General features: G+C 33.7%; 1 protein-coding gene and 1 long non-coding RNA gene across 4 annotated transcripts; one reads left to right on the plus strand and one right to left on the minus strand.

Annotated features, from left to right (window-relative positions):
- Window positions 1–3,997: 3,997 nt before the first annotated feature.
- On the minus strand, window positions 3,998–24,886 carry LOC111632408. Of its 3 annotated transcripts, none has more exons than XM_023376820.1 (16): window positions 24,066–24,886; window positions 21,362–21,517; window positions 19,087–19,484; window positions 17,093–17,190; window positions 16,128–16,244; window positions 15,994–16,051; window positions 15,823–15,915; window positions 15,575–15,736; window positions 14,791–14,946; window positions 14,625–14,720; window positions 14,342–14,471; window positions 12,700–12,822; window positions 12,595–12,605; window positions 7,828–7,854; window positions 7,580–7,750; window positions 3,998–7,506 (listed from the first exon to the last, which is right to left on the minus strand). In XM_023376820.1, the coding sequence occupies exons 1-16, from the start codon at window positions 24,166–24,168 to the stop codon at window positions 4,681–4,683; spliced, it is 4,725 nt and encodes a 1,574-aa protein (XP_023232588.1). In that variant the 5' UTR covers window positions 24,169–24,886; the 3' UTR covers window positions 3,998–4,680. The 3 variants fall into 3 exon arrangements, with proteins under 3 accessions (XP_023232588.1, XP_023232590.1, XP_023232589.1); XM_023376822.1 differs by lacking the exon at window positions 24,066–24,886 and adding an exon at window positions 21,881–24,043; XM_023376821.1 differs by lacking the exon at window positions 21,362–21,517 and having other exon boundaries at window positions 24,066–24,884.
- On the plus strand, window positions 10,808–12,444 carry LOC111632413. The gene is made up of 2 exons (XR_002757855.1): window positions 10,808–11,916; window positions 11,995–12,444. It is a non-coding gene; the product is annotated as an uncharacterized LOC111632413 (long non-coding RNA).
- Window positions 24,887–25,590: the final 704 nt, after the last annotated feature.

Raw genomic sequence — 25,590 nt, forward strand, 5'->3', positions numbered from 1 at the left:
AATACATTGACTAATGATTACTCATACAACCAATAGATATCATATGGCTTTTCAAATTTATAAAAATGGTAGAGGAATGCATATATTTTTATAAATTTATATTCGTGGGTAGAATTTTTCATTGTGATCTCTAAGGTAAATGTTGACATTTCAGCCAAAAAAACCCATAATTTCTTCTAATGCAACAATGTTATCGAAGCAGTATTCTGTGTTCCAAAATTGATCTTAGAAGTTAACATAAAACTATGCCTCTCTAAAAAATTATAACTGTTTAGTGTGCATATGGACCAAGTTTTGGTTTACATATGTTTGTAAAAGTGACATTTCACTCCCAAATGCTGTGGTCTTTAAAAAAAAAAGGGGGGGTATAGAGCCTATCGACAATCCTATAAAGTGGAACACGTTCTATTTTATGTGAAACAAAAATATGATATTGAATGCACTATAATAAATAGTAATAATGAACGATTCTTTGATATGATTTCCTTCCGACAGAAGGTTCAAATTAACTACTTTTATCCTAAATTATGTAAGTATTGTATATTTAAATGATGTTATCATCAAAATAAAAAGTGCACAATGTGAACCTAACCTGATTCATTAATTTGTGTAATTTATATAGTTACAGTTTACTACACAAATAAAAGTATTTAAATTTGATATTTAAAACCATTCTGCTTATATATTTACATAGAAATTTACAAGTTTTAAACGTAACTACAATCTTTAATGCTGCTTGTTAATTTTTTTTTAAATAATGAAGCATGTAAAACTTTAACTAACCAGTCAGAAGAATAATTCTCCATTTCAGTGATTCTCAAAGGCGTATGTTCTGCGGACCAAGTCAGATGGCAAACCACAAATGCCTTATCCACTTCTTTTTCTGTAAAAATTACCCTAGGTGCATATCAATAAATTTTTCATATTTGGTAACCTGATAGATGAGATAAATGTTGCATAAGAGGGTTCTTTATTCTGCTAAACAGCACACAGAATAGCATCTTTGAAAGATGACTAGGTCAATCTGTAGGTACCTATTTGTAATCCATGTGGTCCAGGGACCATAATATTAGAACCACTGTCCTACAAAGTTTTCTTAAAATAATACCACGCAAGCTCAAATCCTCAAAAACAAATTTATAGAACCATCATTATTATGATTAGTAGAATACAACCATTGTAAGATTTGAGAAATTTTAATATCAACATGTCATAGAATATATTGTTTCTGTTATTGTTTTTCTCTATTAAAACTATTTACAAAAGTACATTTGTATAAGTTAACAAGACACTAAATTTTTCATAGGTATCAGTAATAAAGTAATTTCCAAATTATTATGATAACTAACCCTCAGGCTTACATTTTACAATATGTTTTTCTTGTCGATACGCAAGACAAACTCTTATATTTGGCTTCTCCGTTGATTTCCGAAGCCAATTATGCTAAGTTTATGAACATATTTTTCCATATTTTATTGATTACTAATTAATTTTCATTACTTCTGGCATGTTGACTGAATTAGAGTGAGTGATTGGTAGTTATTAACTGTCAGACTGATGTAGAAAGTTAATTTACCAATTAGAGTTTGAGATAGACTACACATTCCTTTTCATTTGAATTTTTAACAATTTGACAATTATTGTGCACTCAAGCCTTGGTTTATTCAAAACTTTTTAAGTTAAATTTAAATATAACAGTTGTCGTACTTCCTCTATAATACGCAGTTTAGTTTTATTTGATTTACTGCCGATCCAAATGTAATGCCAAAAGTTATGTTCAGACAACTCAATATGGATAGAAAAAATTTTCTGGACTTAAAATTTTACTTGTTTCATTATTAATTTAAATTATTTTTATTTCGTTTTTAATAAATAGATTCCGGTAGTTGATTACTAACAAAATTAACAGTTTCATAGATACCAGTTACACAAATATTCCAGTTAAAGTAGCACAGTGGAACAGCAATTCATAAGCAAAACTTGCCATCAGAACCATCAAATTCTTTGACAGTCAAGAAGTCAATTAGGGTCAAACTTTTTCATCTCTAAATATGGGATGATGAAAATGCAAAGATTTATTTGTTAGAAGGAGTGGTAATCAATTGTTTCATTGTGTGAACCTTCATAAAAAATAAGGAACAAAATAAACTATTTTTGAAGTTTTTAGACGTAATGGTGTGTTACGAAAAATTGAAATGGGAAGTGAAATAAAGAGATGTGTGGCAGTTCCACTCTAAATATATGAATCAACTGCAAATTTAAAAAAAAAATTTCCGAAAAATATATTGTGCTTTTTTCCACATATTTTAGATTTCCATAGCATATTTTATGGATTTTTGTAACATATAAATGCAGGCCTTGTCAACAAAATATCTGTGATTACAGTAAGTGGAGTCTACTGTATATATAGCTTGATAGGATAGAAATAGTTTTTTGTGTAAAACTCAAAAAATTAATTATTTATTTTCATTTTTGTCAACCTTATCATAGAGTCAAAAGTCTCATGGAAAGGTATAATTTTATTGCAGTTGACATGCTAAGATGCAAGTTACCTGAGGTCGGTCCATAGTCTTTTACTTGAGGGAGTGCTTGAAAACAAACAGTCCCACAAGTAAAGATACAAAATGCAAACCTACTGAAGAGTGATCAAGCAGATAACACCACCGAACACCGGTAGTTGGTCACATGTTCGTGCCTCGTCAACAAGCTGGTCACATGGAGTTTTCCAAGTCTTCATTGTGTCTAACATCTAAATACAGCCAATTTCCTGCTTGTCCTCCTGTGAGGCATACATTTCTTTGTTATCTTGATTATAGAAAATAAATTTATAATCATCTAAATTTAATATTGCAGAGCCGAACCCAAAAAGTTTCTAACCTCATGTGCTAAGTAATTTTTACCATTATACCCCTTGGTAGATCAACCAAATGTTGCATTGCTTTTTTATCAGTTTAGTCCAATCATACTGAAAGAAGTCATTTTGGATGCATTTGCAAACATATAACACTAGATGTTTTGATGCACAAGTGGATGAATGCATCCGAGGCCATTGTATGAGACCTGGGGCAGAACATACTCCTTTAGCTATTGTTCTTATGAACAAATGAAATACATAGAATGTTTCTTTATTGCTAAAAAGCAATCTTAAAGATCTCATTTTCTATTAACAAAAACAGCATTAATTTTATAGGGATAGGAACTACTGCAGGCCTGGGGAAAAATCCCTAGCTCTTCTCCCCTCTTGACAGTCCTGAATGCATCTGTACGGTACATATGTTCAGTTAAGTGGTAAGTCAAAGTAGGTTCTCTGTTAGTACAAGTGGTTACTGAATAAAGTGAGTCTTTTGCCTTGACTGATCCTGTTGATGTGACATGTGTGACACAGTCTTATTGAACAATACTGATATTTTTTAACAATCACTATTTCCTCTAATATCAGCAAGAAAAATTTAAATCATATCACATTCATGGATTAATTTCAGTTTCTTTGCATAACTATCATACTATTTTTACTAAATGAATGAATAAACAAGATAATTTCTTGATTTAAGAAGCTAATGATTAACTCAAAACCTTATTTCTTACAGGAATGTATCATAAGATCATCATTGTGTGTGGCATCCATTGCCAGATTTGCATGCTAAGTTAAACATGCTAAAGCTTAGGACCTAATATTTTTACATGTATCATTTTGTGGAGGGGAAGGACCTGTTATATGTTACAGCTTAGGACAGGCATGGCCAACATACAGCCCGTCTAATGAATTTATGTGGCTTGCATTTAATTTTTCAACATTAGCTACTGAAGTCCGAATAGCTCGATGAATAATTCTGACACCTATAAAACAAAACAAAAAAAAAAAAAAAACAACTCGCTGTGCGTTTAGAGTTAACCCTCCATTAGAAATGTCTTAAGTACAGCATAGAATGTTAATAATGCATGATAATATGCAAAATGTATCTGTAATCTCTATGTACAATTTAGTCTCTATGGGGTGACACCACAATGAGATCTCGCACCACCTCAAAATCTTCCTAGGGCAGCCTCTGGTTCGGCCCGTGAAAAAAGTTTTCTTTCCAATTCGGCCCTGGAGGCAAAAACCGTTGGCCACCCCTGGCTTAGGACCACAAGTCCTTTATCCAGATAGTTTCAGCCGATTAACTTTTTTACCTTGGTATTTGCTTCAAAAGTTATGTGCACACAAATTATGTACTAGAAAATACAAAATTTATTAGAAATATAGAATTTTTTTTACATTTAGATATTTGTTCTTATTTACAAATAATAAATTTGCTGTATTACAACTGATATGTACACAATATATTGGTTCAATATACTATTTTACACCTTTCGAAAGATGCGAATTGTATGGTACAAAACTCGAATTTATATTCAAAACATAAGTTAAAAGATTCTAAGTAACTATTCAAGCTTTTACCAAAATAAATTTTGGATAAATGTGACTAGAAGTTACGTTTGAAGAAATTTTCGTTCCACGTGGCATCACTTATCACAAAAGGAATTTATTTAAGGATGTGGTTTAAATGCCTGGTTTAGTACGTTTGCGAAGCACCTAGACGAGGGAAATTAATGTTTATATTTTACATATATTACAATCTTTTGCAGATTTACGATTTGTACGACATAAAAATTAAGAGCTCTAAAGAATTTTAATAATAATCAATTATCGTTTTGTAATTTGTTAACTACGTGCTTGACCCAACCTTTGAATTTTGGCGTCTCCGGAACATCCGCATCGGCTTTACTTGAGTTTATTAACTGGTCTTTATCACAAAAAATAGAACTCGTCTCTTTATGTGAAGTTTCTTTTTTAGTTAAGATCTCTAGCTCTTTACACCTCTGTCGAATACTTTTTAATCCTTCAATTGGCACGTCGGTAATATCGAGTTTTTGAAACTTGGCATTTTTTTCTAGACACTTTAATCTTTCCTTAATGGTTCTGTTAATGGGGCACAAATTATCACTTTCGACTTCCATAGACTGACAGATAGTTGTTGCGGATGAAGTTTTGATACTTGGCTCTGTTTTTTTTAATTCGTCCACAGACAAGTTATCGTAAGATGTTATCATTTCATCCAGATTTTCGGTTGCAAGTTCTTTGATGGAAGAGAATAATTTAATTTCGTAACTGTTTTGTCTATCACTCGGTTTTTCTGTATTTGATTCTACGTGTTTTGATAAATGCTCATTAGTTAACTCTAAGTAATTACTTTCGTCGTTTGTGACTTTGTCCATCTTTTTGCATTCTGCAACGGCAGTTACTTCAACAATTTCTCTTTCATTTTCAGTTACTTGCTCTTTGTTTGTTACATCTTCCACTGATTCAATATTTGTTACATTGTTATTTTTCTGTAATTCTTCCTGAAGTTTTGATTTGGCTAAACTATTTATTTCTTCATTACAGAAAATCTCTATAGAAGTGAACGTTTCGCTGACATCCTTCATTTTCGAGGAAATGATTTCGTCGCTCAAATCATTTTCACAAATATAAAGACTCTTCAGCGGTACTTTTCTTTTCACTGGAATATCATAAATTTCTGATAATTTAGATTTTTCAGATGAAAATGAATTAATGTTGTTTTTGTTTGTATGAAAATTGCATTGATAGTTATGATAGTAAGCTAATGGAATTTCTGAATTTACAGAAGACATGGTAGTTTTATTCTGATCTAAGTCGAATATGCCAATATCGGCATCATCCGGATCACTATAAATAGCAGAATCCCTAAAAATATCTTCGTTTAAACCATTATCAAAGGCTTCGAATGTGCGTTCATAGTAACTGTCGCCGGAAGCATCACTCATGTCCGATGGAGTGTCGTCATGCTCCAAGTTAACGTTCTTATCATTTCTTGATGTCGTAAATGATCTCGTCTGGGTAAATACTTTTTGTTTCTCTCCATCACTTGATGATGTAGTATTTGAAGATTCAGATAATACACTATCTGGTCTCAGTTCACTCTTTAATGATTTTTCTTCCTTCTTTTCAGGAAGAAGTTCTTCGTAATCATGTTTATTATCATTAGATAGTAGTGATTGAGGTATACAATATTCTGTTTCACAAGGCTGAGCAATGCGTGCACCCACTGTATTACTGTAAGAGAGTGGAACTTGATAATTCCATAGCAGATTGGGAGAAAGACTTCTGTTTTTTTCCCGTTTTTTCTGCTTTACGTTTGCATAAGCTTTAACTAACGAATTAACTAACTTATTTGAAGATGTTTTGGACTGTTCGTTTTCTGATTTTGTTGACGTGGGAATACTGCAATTGCTTTCGGGTCGTGTAATAGGTTCTATGCTATAATCATACGACAACATGCAGTATTCATCGTCATCTCCTTCTGCCGACTGTAAAGGAACATTACTTTTGGATGATAACTCTTTAAATGAATTGCATTTTGGCTCTTTATATATTCTGTGATCGGGATGATGAATGTTTTCCATGCTCATTGCGGGTGTAGTATAACAACTTGTGGCAGTATCATGATCATTAACTGGAAAATTAAACAAGTTTTGATTATTTTTAACTGAATTTTCCATATATTTTTCTAAATCATTGACAAAATCCATCTGCATGGGTTGTGGCTTCGAATCTGCTGTAACGAATGAATTATATACTCGGGGCTGATCGTTACCATGTGATTTTGCATTGGATTTATTAAAATTTAAAGACAACCAACTAGATTTAGTATTCTTGCTCTTACCATCATCATCTTTCTTGAATTTTGATCCCTGATATTTGGTTTTGGAGTGAGATGGTTCTACAATGTGTAGCGGTATATGCAAATTTTCTTGGTAACCAGATTGTCTAAATGAAGTACTGTGATGCAGCAAGGGTGATTTGATTGGAACAGTTTCCGTAAAAGATTGCGTCCTCCGAATGGTACCGTTTTCTGTTAAATCTACTGATAACTTTTGTGACGAATAATCTTGAAGATCTATTGTTCCCAGTCTCGTCCACAGGTCGATTAAATTATCATAATTTGCTAATTTATCTAATTCGGATATATTACTACCACTTTTATCATTGTAAGATTTCTGATTGGCATTGGATCTGCATTCAGTTTTCTCTATTCTGTCATCTTCAGATAGTTCATTATTATTCTGTACTCTGTCTCTGTCTCTTGACGGACGTTCATTTCTCCAAGCATGAGAATTAGCTAGATAAAAAGTGACATATTCTCCCGAAAAATCTTCAGATTCATCGTCAGACTGGCCTGTCATATCATCTGTTTGAAATCTGTTACACCTTCTGTCTAAATAATCTTCGTTTTCTGTATCCGTAGTTTCCTCGGCAAAATTTTTCAGAAATTTCCACATGGGTTTTGGTTGTTTCTCACGCTTTGCAGAGGTGGTTGGCGTCTCCGTCCCTTCGTCTCTTATTCTACCAGGTATGTCACCAAATGAACAAGGCTTGAGTTGTCTGTGTTTAGAAGATTTAGATGGCATAAATGATAAACCCAAATACTTTTCAGATTTGGTGCTCTAAAACATAAAAGAAATTATTTAAAATTTTGTTTAAAATGCAATATAATTACAAAGCGAACTATGTAACTACCTGTCGAGTCGATTGCACCAAGGCATGTTTCTGTCCGTCGGGAGGAAAAGTTCTGGTTGTCGGCAGAACGTCGACGCTCGCTCGTCGCCACCTTCCGGAACCCAGTCTGCTATCTGACGAATTGTCTTGGCTGATACTTCTCATCCTTTGATTTCTTGATTCTCTTGGTGACTATAATGATAATACATGTATTTATTAAATAATTTTTAAATAAAATAAAATATTAAAATCTTATCAATTTAACTTACTGTTTTTGGGATACTGCTAATTTCATTCTGTAAAAGATTTTATTAGAATCATTAGTATTTTTATATTTAAAACAATATATATTAATTAACATAATTTTCTTAGAAAAACTATAATAGATGTTCTACTTAGATAATTAAAACATAGTTCAAATGTAAAATGTAATAAATGAGATGCGAAGCAACAATTAAGTGTTAAAAATCTAATTTCTGTTACAAATAATTAAACTGAACTGTGCTGAAAATGTTATATGATTGCTGAGGCAGTAAGTATACAGTTCTCTGCTCTCTGCATAGTATTTTATGCACTATTCTTCACTACCCGACCATCCTATTGTGGATTCGACTAAATGCAGAAGTATTAAATTCGGCAGTCTCCCAGTATCCACAGATCAGAAAGAATTTTAAAAGTGACATAAAACAGCCTGCATACGACATAAATGAAGTCTTCAACAATTTTCAATTATATAAATATTGTTATTAAACAAATTTTAATTTCAACTTCACTCTGCCACTGGTAGTTGATTACAGGTTCACACCTCAATGATAGTCTAAGCTATGTGGAATTACCCAGGTTTTCTTCATGTATCTAACACCTAAATAGGGGCCATTTTCCCATAGAATGTCCTCCCAGGATGTACCACCCTTAGCAGATTACGTTTGTGTTGTGTTGCTGTACTCCATCAAACCAAACTTCAGCTTATTTAATTTTAATTTTCAACATTATATATATATTAAAATCCAATGAATTCATCTGGAATCGTCATAACAACCATGTTATATTTCAACAACTTAGTTATTTACTTCGATTTTTCCGACAGCTTTCTGATTTCTGAAGAATAGTTGAATTAATTTAAAATATATGTAATTTATTTCACTAGAATCTAAAAATAATTTTTATATACTGTTTGGATTATTAGAAAAGTTGTAGAAGAATGCCTATTAAGCATATGTCATCCCAAATTTGGAGATCTTGCTTATTGTTGTCATAAATAAAACTTGTCGAACCATATTTGGAACAGAGATGATTCTACAGTTTGTTTGCAAATGGAAACATTTATAGTCATAATCGTATTTACAAGAATACAATTCCAAATAATAAATACTTTAGCACATACTTTTCTCTTTCAGATATTATGAATTCAATCAAATTATATATCATCCATATGAATAAATTCATTACAAAGTATCACTCAATAATATGCCTTTCAGTTATTCCATTATTGAATATTGGGGAAGCTTTTGTCTACTGGGCTAGTTTGTTTGTCAAATATAGTTCTAAGGCTCCCTATTTGGTCATTATATAATGTACTTTCTACCTTGACAGTATGTAATCTCAGTTTCCAAGTACAGGACTAACAGAAAATAAAATCTTTAAGATCACTTTTTATTAATAAAGAAACATAGTACATATTTCATTTGTTAAAAAAAAAGGGCAAAAGGGACCTACTTGCCTCTGGACCCCATACAAGCTCATGACAACACTAATGATGAACCAGATCACTGGTTCATTATTGGTCTTGAAATAATTTAAGAAAAACTGCTATAAAAGATAACACTGCCCTTAAGAAGCCCTAACAAGTTTTGATTCTGTAGTGAAGCTCCATTATGGGCTTCCAACATGACCTGTCTCCCTTCTGTGAATGGCCATAGATAAAAAAATTACCATAACATACAAATTTGCCTAGAAGCAATAGCAATGAATGCATTAGTATTTGAATGGAGTGTGTGTGAAGTGTCATTTCAAAGCCATTATCATGAGGTAAGAGAATAATGTGATCACCCTTGTTAATTGTTAGAAACCATTGAATGGACTATATGTATATATAATAACATACATAACCTGATACGTTAGTAATACCAAATGATCTACCAGATTTTAAATCCAACCACTAAGAACTAACTAGGATTATTTATATAAAGTTTAGGATTTTATAAGATGTTTTATGTATGTTGGATTTGTGTTCTCGTTTGTGTGAAGCAGTCTGACAGTACCTTTATATAATAGATGCATTGCCTGGTAAAGTGATTTTAACACAGGTGGATAAGTAAGCCCTTTTCATTTGAAATGGATTGTGATTGACTTGCTTATCCAGCTGTATTAAAGCTGCTTTACCGGGCAATACACCCACTGTTTATGGGACTTTTTAAAGCATGTGGACATTTAAAGAACAGTGGAATGGTCTAAAAATAGTTTCAAGTACTCCTGTTTTATAATATATTTCTTAAAAAGGATTGTCTTAGATTAAGTTTAAAATTTTTAGTTTAATAATTTTAATGTTTGACAGTTTAAATTTGTTTGTTCCATGTTTCAAATGTGAGCAAAATTATAAATTTGTGTGTTCTAAAGTAGTTTTAGATAAACACGTCTCAACAATAGTGAAAAAGGCACATTAGCGTTTATTTTCCATTATTTTTAAGGCGTATTCCCAGTGTCTATCCAAAACACTTATCAAAGGACAGTACTTAGCTGGATAGTAAATTTGATAAGATTTAAAAACTGTTTTTTTTTTTTTTTTTAACATTTCCTGTCATTCTTCACTCACAAGAGGACTTTTTTTTAAAGTGGCAAAATCTTATTTAGTTTCAAATATATTCCCGGGCAGCTTCTGTTTTTCTTAAACCTCCTTAAAAAGTTAAAGGTCAGAGTGAATTGATATTTTTTAAAATGGATTTTGAAAGAAACGCACTTAAAATTCTTGATCTGGAGGATGTGATGACGAAAGTCATTTTCCAAAATTGTCTTTCACTGAAGTTGGAGTTATGAAATTTGTCATTAAGTACATCTGACCTTTCTCTAAATATATTTTGAAACTTTTATATAAACAAATAAAAGTAACATTTTATGTAATTGTGTTTTGAAAAATGATAAATTTAAAATTGAATTTGTTTGCTCTTTCCATTCTGTGAGCATTGAGAGGAAATTTTTTCATAGGTTTGGCCAGGCCACTATGTGAGCTGGGTAGCGAGGGAGGGTCCGCAACATATCCAAAATAAACCTGTGAAAAATTGGTGGTTGCTCACTGAAATTTAATTCCATATCGTCAGAAGGTGGGATGATGCCTTAACTGCCTCAGCCATATTAATGGCTGGATGGGCCATCAATGTTGAAAGAATGTACAAAGGATATGCACAATGTATTGCTTTGTATAATTGCATTTTGCACTCCTAGAAATGAATTTAAATGAAAGTATAATGAATAGGATGATAAAGAATACGGGAAAATGTATTATCAGGGGGACAAAACAGGTTGTAGAAAGTGGAAAATTTACTGCAAAATATGATGAGGAAATGAAGAAATTTTGTGTATTGCAGAAACTGACACCAGACAAACAAATAAATGGTATAACTGTTTGCTTCAGAATTCCACTAATTTATATGCTGATATTTATGAAAACGCTTCCATTAAGAGTTCTCAGCTTCTGTAATTAAGCAGTTGTAAAATTTGTAAGTAAGAACAAATTTGAAGTAATAATTGCAAGATCAGCAATACTCAGAAGCAACAATGGAGAATGATATAAATTAAATGGATTAATTTTTTAGATGCAGATAAAATTAGGCATTAATAATAAATTGTTTTATCCCCATTATTTAGAAGTGTTGTTAAGTGAAAAATGTACCATCAATTTCATCAAATTAATAGACTTTGAATATTGATATTAATTTATGAAACTGTTAATTGAAGTAGAAGTTGAAAAATATTAACAGAATGCTTCTACTCAACTCTCTTAACAACAATTGACATGCTCCATAACTATTTAGAAGCAGTTTTAAATGTAAAAATTTGTTATGATCACATGTAACTTTTCTAGATTGCAATCCTACATTCTATGTAGAATTGCAAAAGAGAAAAAAATTGATACCTTATTAGATATTTTAAAGTAACTTTTTGAATAGAGAAAAATACCTATGATTTTAACTAATAAAATTATTCTACACAAAAATATGGGCAATTTATTGGAAAATATGTTTAAAGTATGGAAATATTGTTCTAAGTAAAGTATATTGTTAATAAAATATTAATTTGTTTCCAGAAACTAAAACAGTTAAAGAAGTTGATAAAATTTTGAATCAATAAATCAAGCTGTTAAGGTTTGTTTGTTCTTTGTTTTTCTCTCCTAAGATCTGTTTTATTTCATAATTTATATACAATAATGATTTATATTACAGCAATCATCAACATACAAGTACAACTGGTTCATTCCCCCCCATGTAATGATACAGTTGGAAGTTCCTTGTATCATGACTGGGCCAGCAATCTTTGCCAACTTTTACCATGTTCTGTATGTTCCTGTATTTATTAAAGTTTACAATTATAAGAAAAGAGGAAGGTAATTTATCATTTTAATTTTTGTTGTGTAATGTCCATGGGATTTCCTTACTCAGAAAAGACAATCTGTCCATCATTACCTTTGTTTGTTATCCAATATTGTAGGCATAAACATATACAGGGACATAGTGTTGGCTGTATATTTCTCTTCCCTTTTGCCAATGGCTGTCAAATCTGTGACACTGTATTTGCTGTGTCTAGGTGACAACATTAACATAATTGTATGACTAAAATTTATATTTTAGTAAGTCAAGGACATTGACGCATTTTAATTAAATAATTGTATGATATTTGCTTAGCTTATTTGGTACCAAAAACAAATGTGAAAATTTTGAAACTGACTTGTGTTACATTCTTCAAATTTACACAATTTATTTAAATAATTAATTAATTAAACTTTATTTCTAATATTAAAAATAGATAACGAAAGTTTGACTTACCTTCTTAACATCTATAAAAATAAAAATGAAAAAAATATATATTAATGTTTTGTTTTAATTTTTTATTCGTAATTTAAAAAAAAAAAAACTGTATAAAATTCTTACTTTTCTTTATCCGGAAAGCTTTCAGACTGCTTTCTGACTTTCTTCTTTCTTGTTTCCGTTTTTCCAAATATTCAGGGGCCGATAACTGTTTCTTAGAAGAAGTTTTTTCCATTTGGGAATCATCTAAATTAAAAAATTTTTTAAAATTATTATATTACATGAAAATTCTTGTATATGTTTACATAAAACAGATATTTTCTTTTTATTCATTCCACCCTGTGGGCACTAAGAGGGCCTTTAATCACATTCATTGTGGATTTAGCTAGGCCTGGAATGACTGCATGGTAAGAAGTAGGGCCCTGCATATCCAGGAGATCTCATCTGGATTCAATCCAGGGTCCCCAGAATGGTAGGCTGGTGACTTAACTGTTCCAGTCTCATCTGTAAAACAGATTTATAGTATTTTGTTGTGGCAAATACATTCAAATTCCAGTAGAGTGTCCACTGAAGTAGTGCTACCCTCCTAAAGTGCCAGCAAATACTTGTGAATGGATCGTCTACATAAATATTAAACAGAAAACTCTTCAGTAGCTGTAGATTATTAAATGTAAAATTGCAAATGGCATCATCACCAAATAACATGGCTTTCAAACTCTTAAACTCAAAGTGTGTTATTATATCTCATTAGGGATATTCATGATCTGTAGCTTTTAAAACTGTACTAGCATTTGCGGCTTTCTTAAAGGTCATGAAAACATTTTCTGATTTCATTTTTTTATTAGTGTAGATTCTATGGTAAAAGCCATTGGCTTAACAAAGTTTCCTTGGAGCAACATTCACTGATTATATCTAAATTCACTGACAAATGGATCAGAGTCATTTTGTGATTTAAAAAATGGCAGAAAGAATTCCTCAAGAAAAGATGATGCCAACCAATAAAGTGGTTCAACAGAAATGAAATAAGGATTGTAAATTGTTCCATCAGAATGTGTGTTTATAGTTTTCATAGAATGCAGCTCTTCTAAAAGTGAGATAAGCTTCCATCATAAATACCCTATCATTTAAATATAGCTGTTATTGTTTGAGGTACTTCAGTTTAGTGTCATTTTCAGAGGTGAACAAAAGTTGACTCTATTGAATTTGATATTCTATAAGCAGTATCCATAAATTAATGAAACACATCTAGTTTCTCATTTAAATTTGGTTGGAAAAAATAGCTATTTCTGTACTGTATCTTTCAAGTATCTTACAATCTTATGCACAAGGTTCAACAATAAAGTAGAGATCTTTGAAACTGATTTCTATGAGTGATGTGCATTTTAAATAAAGAGCAATATGTAGAAGCTGTAAAGAACCTAAAGCAAATTCTTCCTGAGATATGATGAAAGTGCACTTCTTCACCATAATACAATGTCTTAAACAAGTCTATGTATCCAAGAGACTACCACGAAACATCTTGTCACATATCTTACAGCCTGGATCATGTTTCTTCCAATTAACTCTTTTCAGTCATTTGAAAGATGAAATTTGAGAACAACGAGGAAGTCGTTTCTTAAGTAAAGTGATGGTATGATAGAAATCTGCAGATTAGTATTGCAAAAGCATACAGGCTTTCACATCTCAATTGCATAAGACTATAGGTTTGAAAGAAGACTTAACAGAAAAATAGTTTGTGATAGCTAAAAATTCAGATTATATTTACCATTTTGTCTTCCCTGACCTAATTCCATGACTAATTGGCGAGCATGCAAAGGTATAACCACATTATAATTTTCCAAGATGACTCTCTTCAACTGCAAGCACCATTCACGTTTCTGTTCGACATTCCGAGCCTAAAGTGATAATTTCGAGATGTTATGTACAGTACTATACTAAAATTCAATAATTAAATTAGAAATCTTCATATACATAAGTACATTCTAAATTATCATTAACTAAGTAAATCATTCATGTAAAATTCTAAGTTTCAATGATTAATAAATTACCTGAAATGTATACTGGTATCTAGGATTATCAAATGGGATAACATGGAAGCATAATGGTTCTCCTTGGATACTTTCAATCAGCATTAAGTTTGAACACTGAAAGCATTATGTTAATCGTCATGACTATGAAAATAGTTACTGGTGAAGTTAAAATAACAATGCTTACCATTATGTGTGTTTTATAGCATAAAATTCCATCTTCCCTCTTTTTTGAAATCAATAGCATTTTGTCGAATAGAAAGAGGTTGCGGAGCGCCTTTGCGCGAAACATACGGAAAGCTCCTTCGCCCACCAACTCCCCATAAGTTGTAAGATCTTCACCCTGTTGTTTTAAACAGTATAAGAATGAAAGATTCACATTTGTATTTTTCAATACACATGTATCTATAATTATCTGGAACAGCATCATTCTTAAATTGCTTAATTCATTAAATTATAACTACATTTTACATTCTTAAGTGGAATGGCTTTATATTTAGTACTTGAATTTTATAGGAATCTGTACTATTTACAATTTAATTTCTTTATTTTTGGAATTATTAGAGGGAAATGCTAAGATTGCATTTAACAGATTTAACATGGTTCTCCTGTTGGATTCATGCTACCACTTAAACAGAACAAGTAAATATATGTCATTTTTATCATTTACTTTCCTATACAACTCTATATTTTTATTAAACTTGCTGTGTAAAAATGGTAAGTAAAAGTACATACACATATATTACATACTAACATTTACTAACAGCTACAGATAACATAGAGCATGTAAAAATTATAAACCAACCAAGGGTATAGTTAAATTTATGAGCCCACACTTGTGGGGTTTATAAATTTAACTATGCCTTTGGTTGTGTTTATAAAATTTGTAGATTTTAGATTCTTTAGTACAAATTTACAGAAAAATAGTTTTAAAAGCTGAATTATGTAATTAGAAAAAAAGTATATCTTACCTCCCAACCATATAATAAACTTTGAATTTCTTGCACACGTATAGCATTCTCATGCCTTTTTTTCATATCATTAATATGAAATGCTATACCTGTCATTACAGAGAGTGCATTTTTGATATCTGGATAACCCTCATTGTCTTTATCAGAATGTTTTACAATATTCTGTTTGTTAAAAAGCATAATATATAATATTAGTATAAATAATTCCATAATTTAATAACTTAAAAATAATAACTAATATAAATTACCTCTAGAAGCAAATGATACTTGAGTATCCTCTGAACGGGTTTCAACAGATACGAACCCAATGGTAGGACGTGATGAAGAGCATTTTGTCGTTCCTAAGATATATGGGAATTTTAAACACTTTCTTAATTATTAAAATGCTTTTTAATTTTTGTTGTTTTTTATTTGTTTACCTTAAATATCTCTGCTGTTTCTGTATTCCTCATCAATTCAGTCAACACCGAGACTGTCCTAAATGAAATTAAAGATCATATTTCTTAAGTGGGTGTTTATTTGTAATTTTATAACTTATTTAAGTGTGTTTTACCTCGGATAATTAGTGCAGTATTGTGTATAAACAGCAAATCCAAAGCTATTTTTGACAAAACATCTTGCAATAGCAACCGGATCCAACCCGCACATTTCCAGTTCTTCCAGAAATGAGCTGAAATCATAAAATTTTTATTAGAATCCATTTGATTAAATAATCTGATGAAAAATAAACAGAGAATTACTTGTTAGACTTCCTCAGTTGCAGCGCACTTAAATATCAGAGGAAGAAAAAAGCTTATTTTCAAATGGCCGACCTTCAAATTACTCTGTAACCTATCGACTTTCTTCAATACCTTCTCTGCAGATGCACTTAAAGTTTTACTAACAAGAATATTGTAGTGGTATGATGTTTCCGACTACATCACTCAAGGTGACAACGCAGCATATGGCAAAAACATAATGCGACTAAGTTTAACACAAAGAGTTACTCTGTTTGTTTTACTAAGATTATCTTTCAGTTTTTTTGAGCTACATAATCGCATAATGTAAATCTCACGCCGGGACAGATGGACAATTGGACGCATAAAACCCAAGCTTTTTTCTCGGCCAAAAGAAATTAAGTTACAATTTTAAAAATGTTTAGAACAACAGCATTTAAATTTCAAATGTTTTGAGCTAGTGTGAACTGGTAATAATGAGGCCACAATCAATGGATTCATTGTCTGAAGAAACACTTGTCAACTTTACTGGAACTTTATAATGTAAACAATGTACAAGATTATTTCTGTAACACTGGAGTGGTACCAATTACACATATCATTGCGGGTCAAAACTACGACAGTTTTATTTCAACCGGTTGTCAGAAACAGGGAATAAGAACGAATTTCCTTTTGTTGACCTGTAAGGATCGAATTGCTTCAGCAGAATCCGCGTTTGGGATATTTTGAAATGTGGCCACGAGAGACCGACCGGCATGCCCGTCCGCAGAACCGAAAGAGGAAGCCCAGAATGCAAACTCACCTGTTGAATTTATAAATATCTTCTATGTTATTGAACAGGTCTTTTAAGCTTTGTTTGCTGAGTTTACCCTCTTGTTCGCTTATGTGTTTCAAGTAGCCCTAGAATTAAAAAAAAAGAAGAAGAAAAAATTTTAAAAGCTGATAATATTTACAGTATCTTTCATAATCACTCCCTTTTTTTTTTTAACCCCCTTTTCTTCTAGATAATCTCATATTTTATCCAGGGAGTTTCAAGCTTATTAATGATAAAAGTGTAAGAATTTTAAGAAGGGAGGGGTAGAAATCTGATCTGGCGCCACGAAGGGGTTTACAGGATGGGGAGAAGGTCACACAGGAAATGCAACGTAATGCCATGAATGGATGAAAAAAATTTCATCTATCAGCTTCCACGTGATCAAGTAGTAAAGAGGAGAACAAGTTCTCGACTTTTAGAAAAGATTCCATTCATCGAAAACTGGTAAGAGGCGCCATTACCTAAACAATATACAGACAAATCGTGGGTTGTGTTTATGCTACGAATAACATAATTACCAGCACGATACTATCTGAAAGTAGATATATATATTTTAAAGAGCTTGTTTCCTGTTGTATGTTTATAAAGAAAGAAAATGTTTCAACAAAACACTTTAAATTATGATATTTTTAACCCGGATTTTAATTTTTGACTTTTATATATTTCTGTTTTGGTCGCGTTAATTTCGATCTTAAAAGGTTATCGTATGCCACCGTGATGACGATTGACAACTTGCAGTACTGTAGTTGATGTCATATGGTTTTTCACTCGTGTTTTATTGTATGCGATGTCGCTCGTATTAAATTATGATTAATTAAAAACAGGTGGAACGAATGTACGGTTTCAATTTTGACTTTACTTTTTCTTATTACGAATTTTAAAATTAGCCAATAATCACTCGGCTGAAGAGCGTTTCTCTACGATAATTGGTACGATCGTTTTTTTTTTTTTTTTGAAAGTTCAAATTTTAGCCAATAAACACTTCCGTGTTTAAAATGCTTATTAATTAATAATGACTTCAGTTCATTGATCGTTTTGAGATTTTTTTTGTTTAAATATTTAAATTAGATGTTACGTAATAATTTATAATGTTTAAATTTTAATTTAATTCTAAAATTAATAAACTTATTTAGATGTATTCGATTAATATTTCAATGATTCACTTTCGATGACGACACACGAATTAATTTAATCCAATGGCGGCGTTTGATACAGAATCACAGTACAAACCAACCAACCGCGACACATTTTACAAATTATATGTAGGCTATATAGCATGTTTGTTAAATACAGTAATAAATATGACAATTGATACAGTAAACACTCAAAGGCCTGAGCTAATTCTGTCACTATATAGGACCATAAGTTATAAGAAACAAAATTCTTCACTATATCGAGAAGTCCACTGTATGTAAAAAAATATACACACTACAATACGTTGTGTTAACGCACTTTCTAAAATACTATTTTGGTATATTTAAAATTTAGTATAATTATATATACGCGTAACAAAATAATGGAGAAGAGCCGCAACTTCTCTCTCTCTCTTGTTAACAAAAGAGGAAATCGGATCCGCACGTCACCCATAAAGGCCTTACACACTTCCTTTGTTTCTAACCTGTAAGGAACTCAAATGAATATTCCTAGTACGTAATAAATTAATCTAATTTAGCTTCGTTCCTATAACTAATGAAATTATGAAACAAATCGGTTGGGGGGGGAAATGGTTAATTAAAGTAACTTTCTTCAATTAGGGTCAATGACAAAGTTATTAACCGAGTCGTCTGACTTTATGACCAAGCGAGAACTACCTCCTGACGTCACCGGAGCAGCTGTTGTTTAGCCATCTGCTAAGCTGCAGATGGTTAAACAATAGCGCGTACCTATCCGTGCCTTACCTGCTTGGGGGCAGGTAACAGTAATCACCTGTCTCTGTTAAACATTAAAAAAATAATAAATAAACAAAAGAAAATATTTCTCACCTCTATGATCACGCGAAGATCCCTGACGTACATCCTTTCGGAATCGACAATTTCTAAAAGAACTCGATCCGTTTGGCTCAAATTTTGTATGTTATCACTACTTAAATTTTCGGTCATGTTACGTGTTCCGTCTTCGCTCAATTCGTCGTCTAAACTTTCTATACTCGCTAGATAACTTAATTTTTTACTTTCCGGTCCACTACGTGGAAGAGAAGAAGAAGAAGAAGACGACGACGAAACAGAACTCGAGCTGAGAGGACGTTTCTTGTGTCCATCGTCCACTTCCAGGATGTTAATTCGCGGGATCTTTCTCGTCTCCTCGTTCTTTTCGCTCTTAGAACTAGCGGCGATGAGATCGTACATATTAAGAAGACTGGACGAAATATCGACGGATGTACCTAAAAAAGAGAGAGTAATTTTAAATTAAACAAATATAAACAAGAATACTTACAGTTAAAAAACACAGAACAACAACAATGCCGTACACGTTAACAACTTTTACACTCACCTTGGGGGGGGGAGGAACGAAAATAAAAACTTAATCTAGTAAGTAAGTCGCTACATAATAATTACGACAGAATCTTAAACGTTTGCTTTTACAACTTAACACGAATGTATTTTTCAAAGGCCCCTTCTTCTGGAAGCCCTAAAGCTAAAAACCAAAACCGGCTCTTATAGTAATTACAGTGTAAAAAATTATTATGTATCGGCGACGATTTTCTATCCTACGAAAAAATCGAAAAAAAAACAATAATTTAATTCTTTTTTTTTTTTCTTTTCTTTTTTTTTTTTTTTCTTCGTTTCGGAAGTCGTTTCCTGTTATGGCGAATGTCGTTCTTAACGCGTTTTCTTTTATTTAGAAGTTTAAAAATTTATTTATTTGAAACGAATCGGGGGTTGCACGGTTCGGTCTATCGGAGCCCCCGTGTGTAAATAAATTTAGCTCGGATATAAATATTTAGAGAACGAGAGGAAACGTTTATTATGGTCACGTTTTCGCTTAGACGGATCGTGATTTACATCTTTATTGTTTTGATATCTATCGAAATATCCTTGGAAGAATTTTAAATGACTGGAAAGTTTTCTTACGGATTTGGAAAGATTACAAGAATTTATTCTGCTCTTATAGAATCCTTGATTAAATACAATAAAGTATTATTTAATTATCGAAATGCAATACCGCCGTTACGGTTAGATGATGAATTTTTAAGAGTTTCGAGTGCGTAAACCAGAAAATCGAGGGCGTAACTCGCGGTTCGATTTTCACTTTCGTCCCCAAACATTTTACTGAGAAGTGGAAGATACTTAACCGACTTCGAGCGCTATCACCTCTACTCAAGGTCGAAAAGTAGTTCGACAAACAATGGCCAGATGTCAGCAAACGTAGCTTTTATCTCCGAAAAAAAAAAAAAATGCCTGGAAAGCTATCTCCGGTGCGGCGCGTCCAAAGCACTAACTGCCAAATCTCGAAATTCCCACATTAAAAGAAGTTTCCTGGAATTATCGCGGAGTAGCAAAGAATGCGAATCGATGAAAAATGCCATCGTCGAGATTCCGCATCCGATTCTGGTGCAGATATTAACAAACTATAGAATATTTTTCAGGAAATTCCGCTTCTGGCAACAGTCAAATATTTATCTAAATCTCGCCCTTTACCCAAATAGATCGTGTCAAGGATCTTGGAAGGATGTCCTGGAACTATGCCATTAGAAAAATACCGACTATCTGCTAAAACCGTAACTTGGCTGAAAAGAGAGAGAGAGAGAGAGAGAAACGATCGCGTAATGCCATTCTCGTGTTAAACGGAATTAACGGGGGGGGGGGTAATTCGCGCGTACATCCAACCAAATAAATTTTACGAGTGTTTAAACATCTTCTACATCACCAAAGAGTTTGTATCCATTCAGGAAGTAACCAAATCCTCCCAAGGGCCATCCACCTGTCTTGGGCAAGACAGCGGCACATTTATTTTCAACTAGCAGACGGCGCCATATGGTGTCTCTCAAGACCTACAGAGGTCGATCCTTATAACGGGTCAGGGACGACTCCGAATCTTGTAATCCCTCGACGCTCGTTTATTTACACTTTTTTAATCTCACTCGGAATAAATCAGTTTAAATTAAACGGAATCGATCCATTCTAAACCCTAATTGAATTTAATTTCCATCGTCTAAACGATCTTTATCCGGTATCTGCCCAAACAATTGAAAATAATACGTAGGGGCTAGACGAAGCTATAGGTTGTTTACGGCATCACAAATACAAAAAAACTTACCCTTAGCAGCGACGTTCTTTACCGTCGACGGGTACGAAGCTGTATGTCCTAACAACGATCCTCGTTTGGCTATTGCATCGAGACCCTTAAAACAAGGGACCTCGTTGGTCGCCCTCGTAAACACAACATCCTTTATTCGGATCTCTTTATCAAAACCTAAACAAAATAGGATCATTGTGCGCTAAGACAGCTCAATTTTGTCCTCCGCGCAGAATTGAATTTCGTCCTAGGCAAGCATTTTTCGACATCGTTAATAAATAAAGCATTTAACACAGAAAATAATTCGACGTATACAATTAAAAGAAGAAACGAGCTGCAAAAAAACACAATACTAGACTTGCTGCTTAACTTAATCAAGAGAGACGAGAGAGAAGAGTCGCTAATAGTAGCCTAGTGTCGTAAAAACATCACCTCGTTTAAGTAAGAATCAGTCCGCGATATAGACATCAACATCAGCTGGAAGAATTCTGGCCGCTTGCCTAATGTGTCACTCACCTAAGCATAACGGAGCACACATACCTGCAACATTGGGAGAGAGAGGCAACCTGTCAGACGAGGTGGTAGCGGTACGGACGAGCTTTCACTTCAATACAGCGCAGCGAGAGTGCTTCGTCGTAATTGACAACACAATGAATTACCGAGGGGAATTGTTTTTCCTACAACTGCAAAGTAATTGTTCGATGGACTCTAAACAATAGACGATAAACACCAATATGGAAATTAGGAATATTGCTCCTTCTAATCTCAGTGTAACTTCCTGCAAAAAAAAAGGGGGGACTAGATTTTTAAAATAGACACGACTGTTTTGTGCAAAAAGGACACGTCGAAAACAGGTTGAAGGACGCAAAGGCTCGCCTTATTGACTGGTTCTGGGATGTTAATTAACTCTGACAGAAATGTCATCTTGAAGGATGAGTCGCGCGGAATGTAACCTCGATGCGATTTTTTTCCACATTAATATGGGGTCGATCACTCGTAACAAGCGCTTCTGTGGAGTGTTTAACGTCTTTTTGCTCCTATTTGTCCAAAATCGCGGATTAAATTCGCATACTTCGAAGGCGTGTAAACTAGATTAGGAAAAATAATAAAAGCGTGACATCGATTATTTTCGCCGTACGGAATTGCTTTTTTTGTACTTGACACGCTACCAATCATCGCAAATGCAGGTCCACCCTCCAATGGCCGGCCGGACATTGAAGGCGGCTCTGCAAAGTCCCGATGACGATGGGTTGGGTCGGATGCCTCCCACGGTGACCTCTGTTGGACCACCGGAGGGGTGGTCCGAGGTGCCGTTTTCCACTACGAATCAATGACGAGATGACGTTTTTATACGGAGAGGAGAGCTCTCGAGTTGTAGTTCTAGTAAACAAATCGGTTCATTTGTGCCAAAAATGTTCCAACATAATGGTGGCATTTGCACCGGGCCTCCTAATCCTGACTATTTAAAAACTTATGGGTTTAATGGGAGTTGTACACTAGCCAACTGGCATAAAAACTAGTTGAACTAAATATTTATAACTGAAACAGTTTTCGAATAAAGGCGGGTTCCACATCAACAGAGTTTACTTATCCTCTCTATTGTTAAGGGCTATTTCTGTTCCGAGCTGCTTCCTGTAACTTACTGGATGTTATGTGATGCCGAATGTCGATAAGGCATTCCATATGTTGTAAATATATCCGAGTGTTGTACTTTAATCCCAGCTGGTTTCGAAGGTTACTCGAATAATGCCAGCAGATTTGTCTGTCGTTTATGTACAGTACAGTATGTTAAATGAAGATTTACTAGAAGAATGTGACAAAGGAAATAACCTACCATAATTCGGGATCGCATCTAAGTTAATAAGACTATGACTCGAGGCCCACCTACTAAGCCGGGTGGGGCCCCTCGATAGGAGTCTTTTACCCGAGTGAGGGCCCACCGTACTAACCAGCCAGCATTTGACCTCCCACCTAAAATAGAATTCGGCATTACTTTCTCTGGAACCCCACCTTTTGTAAACACATCGAAAAGTATCTGCGAACTTTCGCAGTCTCCGGTACAAAGTCGGTTCGAGTAGGAAATTGTATACCGTTTAAGCGTGCTCTATTAAGGAGCGACATTAGAAAAATGTATATAATTAAACGGAAATACAGCTAATGAATTATTCACGAGAGAAGGATGGAAAACAATCAAGATGGTAGTGGCTTTCTCCCATCCTTAAGTGGCAAGAAACTCGTCATACTTAGCCGCACCTAAAATGTCAAGACGTTGGGGGATAAAGTGGGGAAAAAAATGGATTGTTTCTATCATCTAGCCCGAATGCTGCCAAAACTCATTTTATGATTTATGAATTCGTCCCGAGTGAACCGAGCCTTGGCTGACTTTTGTTGCCAAATCACTCCCTCTCAAAGTATTATGACACAAAGTAGGACGAGTTAACTTGGTAAACTAATTATTGCGAAAACGGTGTTATCTTTATTAATTAACTTCGGTCTATACTTCACTATAATTACAATTAGATGAGTTAATTAAAAGCCAGTAAACAACCAGGACATTCACTTCCTTGACGACATTTAGTTTAGTGGTCCTACATCGTTTACACGTGTCGTCTCCATATTTAAGACGAACTTCTTACACCCGTAACTCGCATGTAACTGAACACAGTCCGTGTACTTTGTTCGAAAAGTTCTATAAGTAAAAAAAAAACAAAAAAAGATGACTCACCAAAGAATTCTTCCCACTGTAAAGAAGTGTCAGAATCCCAATCCCGACCGACATCGGAACAGGTTCTGTCCGTCACCACAGCGGCCATGCTACCACTGGGCATAGCTACCGAGTCATGAGATCACACTGCCCATCACATGTAGAGCTCCACTAACTGACTGGGCCGCAGGTGGACCTGTTCTTGCCGAACTGGTAGAGAAGGGCCGACGAAATGAGATAACGGAGGGTTGTACCAACCGCTCTCAGACTGGGGTGGGTAAGGTGGAGGTTCAAAAGAGGCTCCAACATGAGTCAGTAATCACTCGCCCCATCTGTCACATGGCACCGTCCTCTGTAAATACTTCAATGAATTTGATATCTGGGCTATATTATGAATGATGCGCTACGTCATCACAAATACGCGATTAAACTTTAAACCCGGCGTTCGACAAAAGTAGGGAGGTCGAAAAGTCGAACTGGTTTCCGTATAGGCCTATAGTATATAAATGTAGTCGGACACTCCCCGCTTCTGCTGTATGGGGGGAAGAAAAATGCTATGTTCCGTGCATCGATGAGACTAAGAAAGTCGTAACAGTTTACGTAACAAATGTGACGCCAGTAAGTGAATTAGAGGCTCTTGCTTGTCACGAGTTAACGAAGTCGGGGCGCCACAGAAACAACTGTAACTAGGAAGAGCTACCCGCTATCGAAATTAACCTATTTAGAAAAGATAGAAAAAGTTTCATTTACTCCGCGCCGCAACTGATAAAACAGCTATGGTAAAGAACTAGCGCGATTATTCCCAAAGGTGTTTTGGCAGTTTGGAAGAGGTGTAGGCCGTATAAGGCAACACACACAAAGCGTCATTTGTCACGTCACGGTCATGGGAACTCACTGCACCTCATAATTAACCTTTAATCTGTTCATTGGTTGCGTCGAAACGACAATTTTTGTCCTTTCCAACAACAGAAATGACATTCCCGATAGGAATTTCAAATATTACAGTTTATAAATTACTGAAAAAAAAAAAATTATACACAAGAACTTATTAATTCGAATACCATTTAAAAGAGCCAAAAAAGAAGAAGACAAAGGCAATAAAATGAATAATAAAAAGAATAGTAATAATAATATTTTGGATGGAAGCTTTCGTAGTCATCAGATAAGCACGCAGATACAAGTTGATTACAAAAATAAAATCGCATTAAATGACTTTTACATGTTTTTTTTTTTTCTTCTGTTAATCTGAGGAATGCACCAAGCTCATTTTAATCCTGCAGTAGCATTCGGCGATCCTTCACGTTTGAGTAAGGAATGCTGCCAGTTTTCGCTCCTGGAAAGTGAGGAACTTTAGCCCATTTTTTCCATTTTTAGGCCATTTGATCGGCTACCCGACAAATAGTTTTGGACTTTTCCTAATTCCCTTCTTAATACACCCTCAAATCATAAATGCCTGCAATTACTCGGGAATTTTTTGTACTATAAATGGAATCCTATAAAAAGTATCCATTCAACAATCATCATCTATTTTGAATTGCGCGACAAA

Source organism: Centruroides sculpturatus, unplaced genomic scaffold, assembly GCF_000671375.1.
Source record: "Centruroides sculpturatus isolate CEXI.00-Female unplaced genomic scaffold, Cexi_2.0 scaffold834, whole genome shotgun sequence".
In the NCBI taxonomy this organism is placed as follows: Eukaryota; Metazoa; Arthropoda; class Arachnida; order Scorpiones; family Buthidae; genus Centruroides; species Centruroides sculpturatus.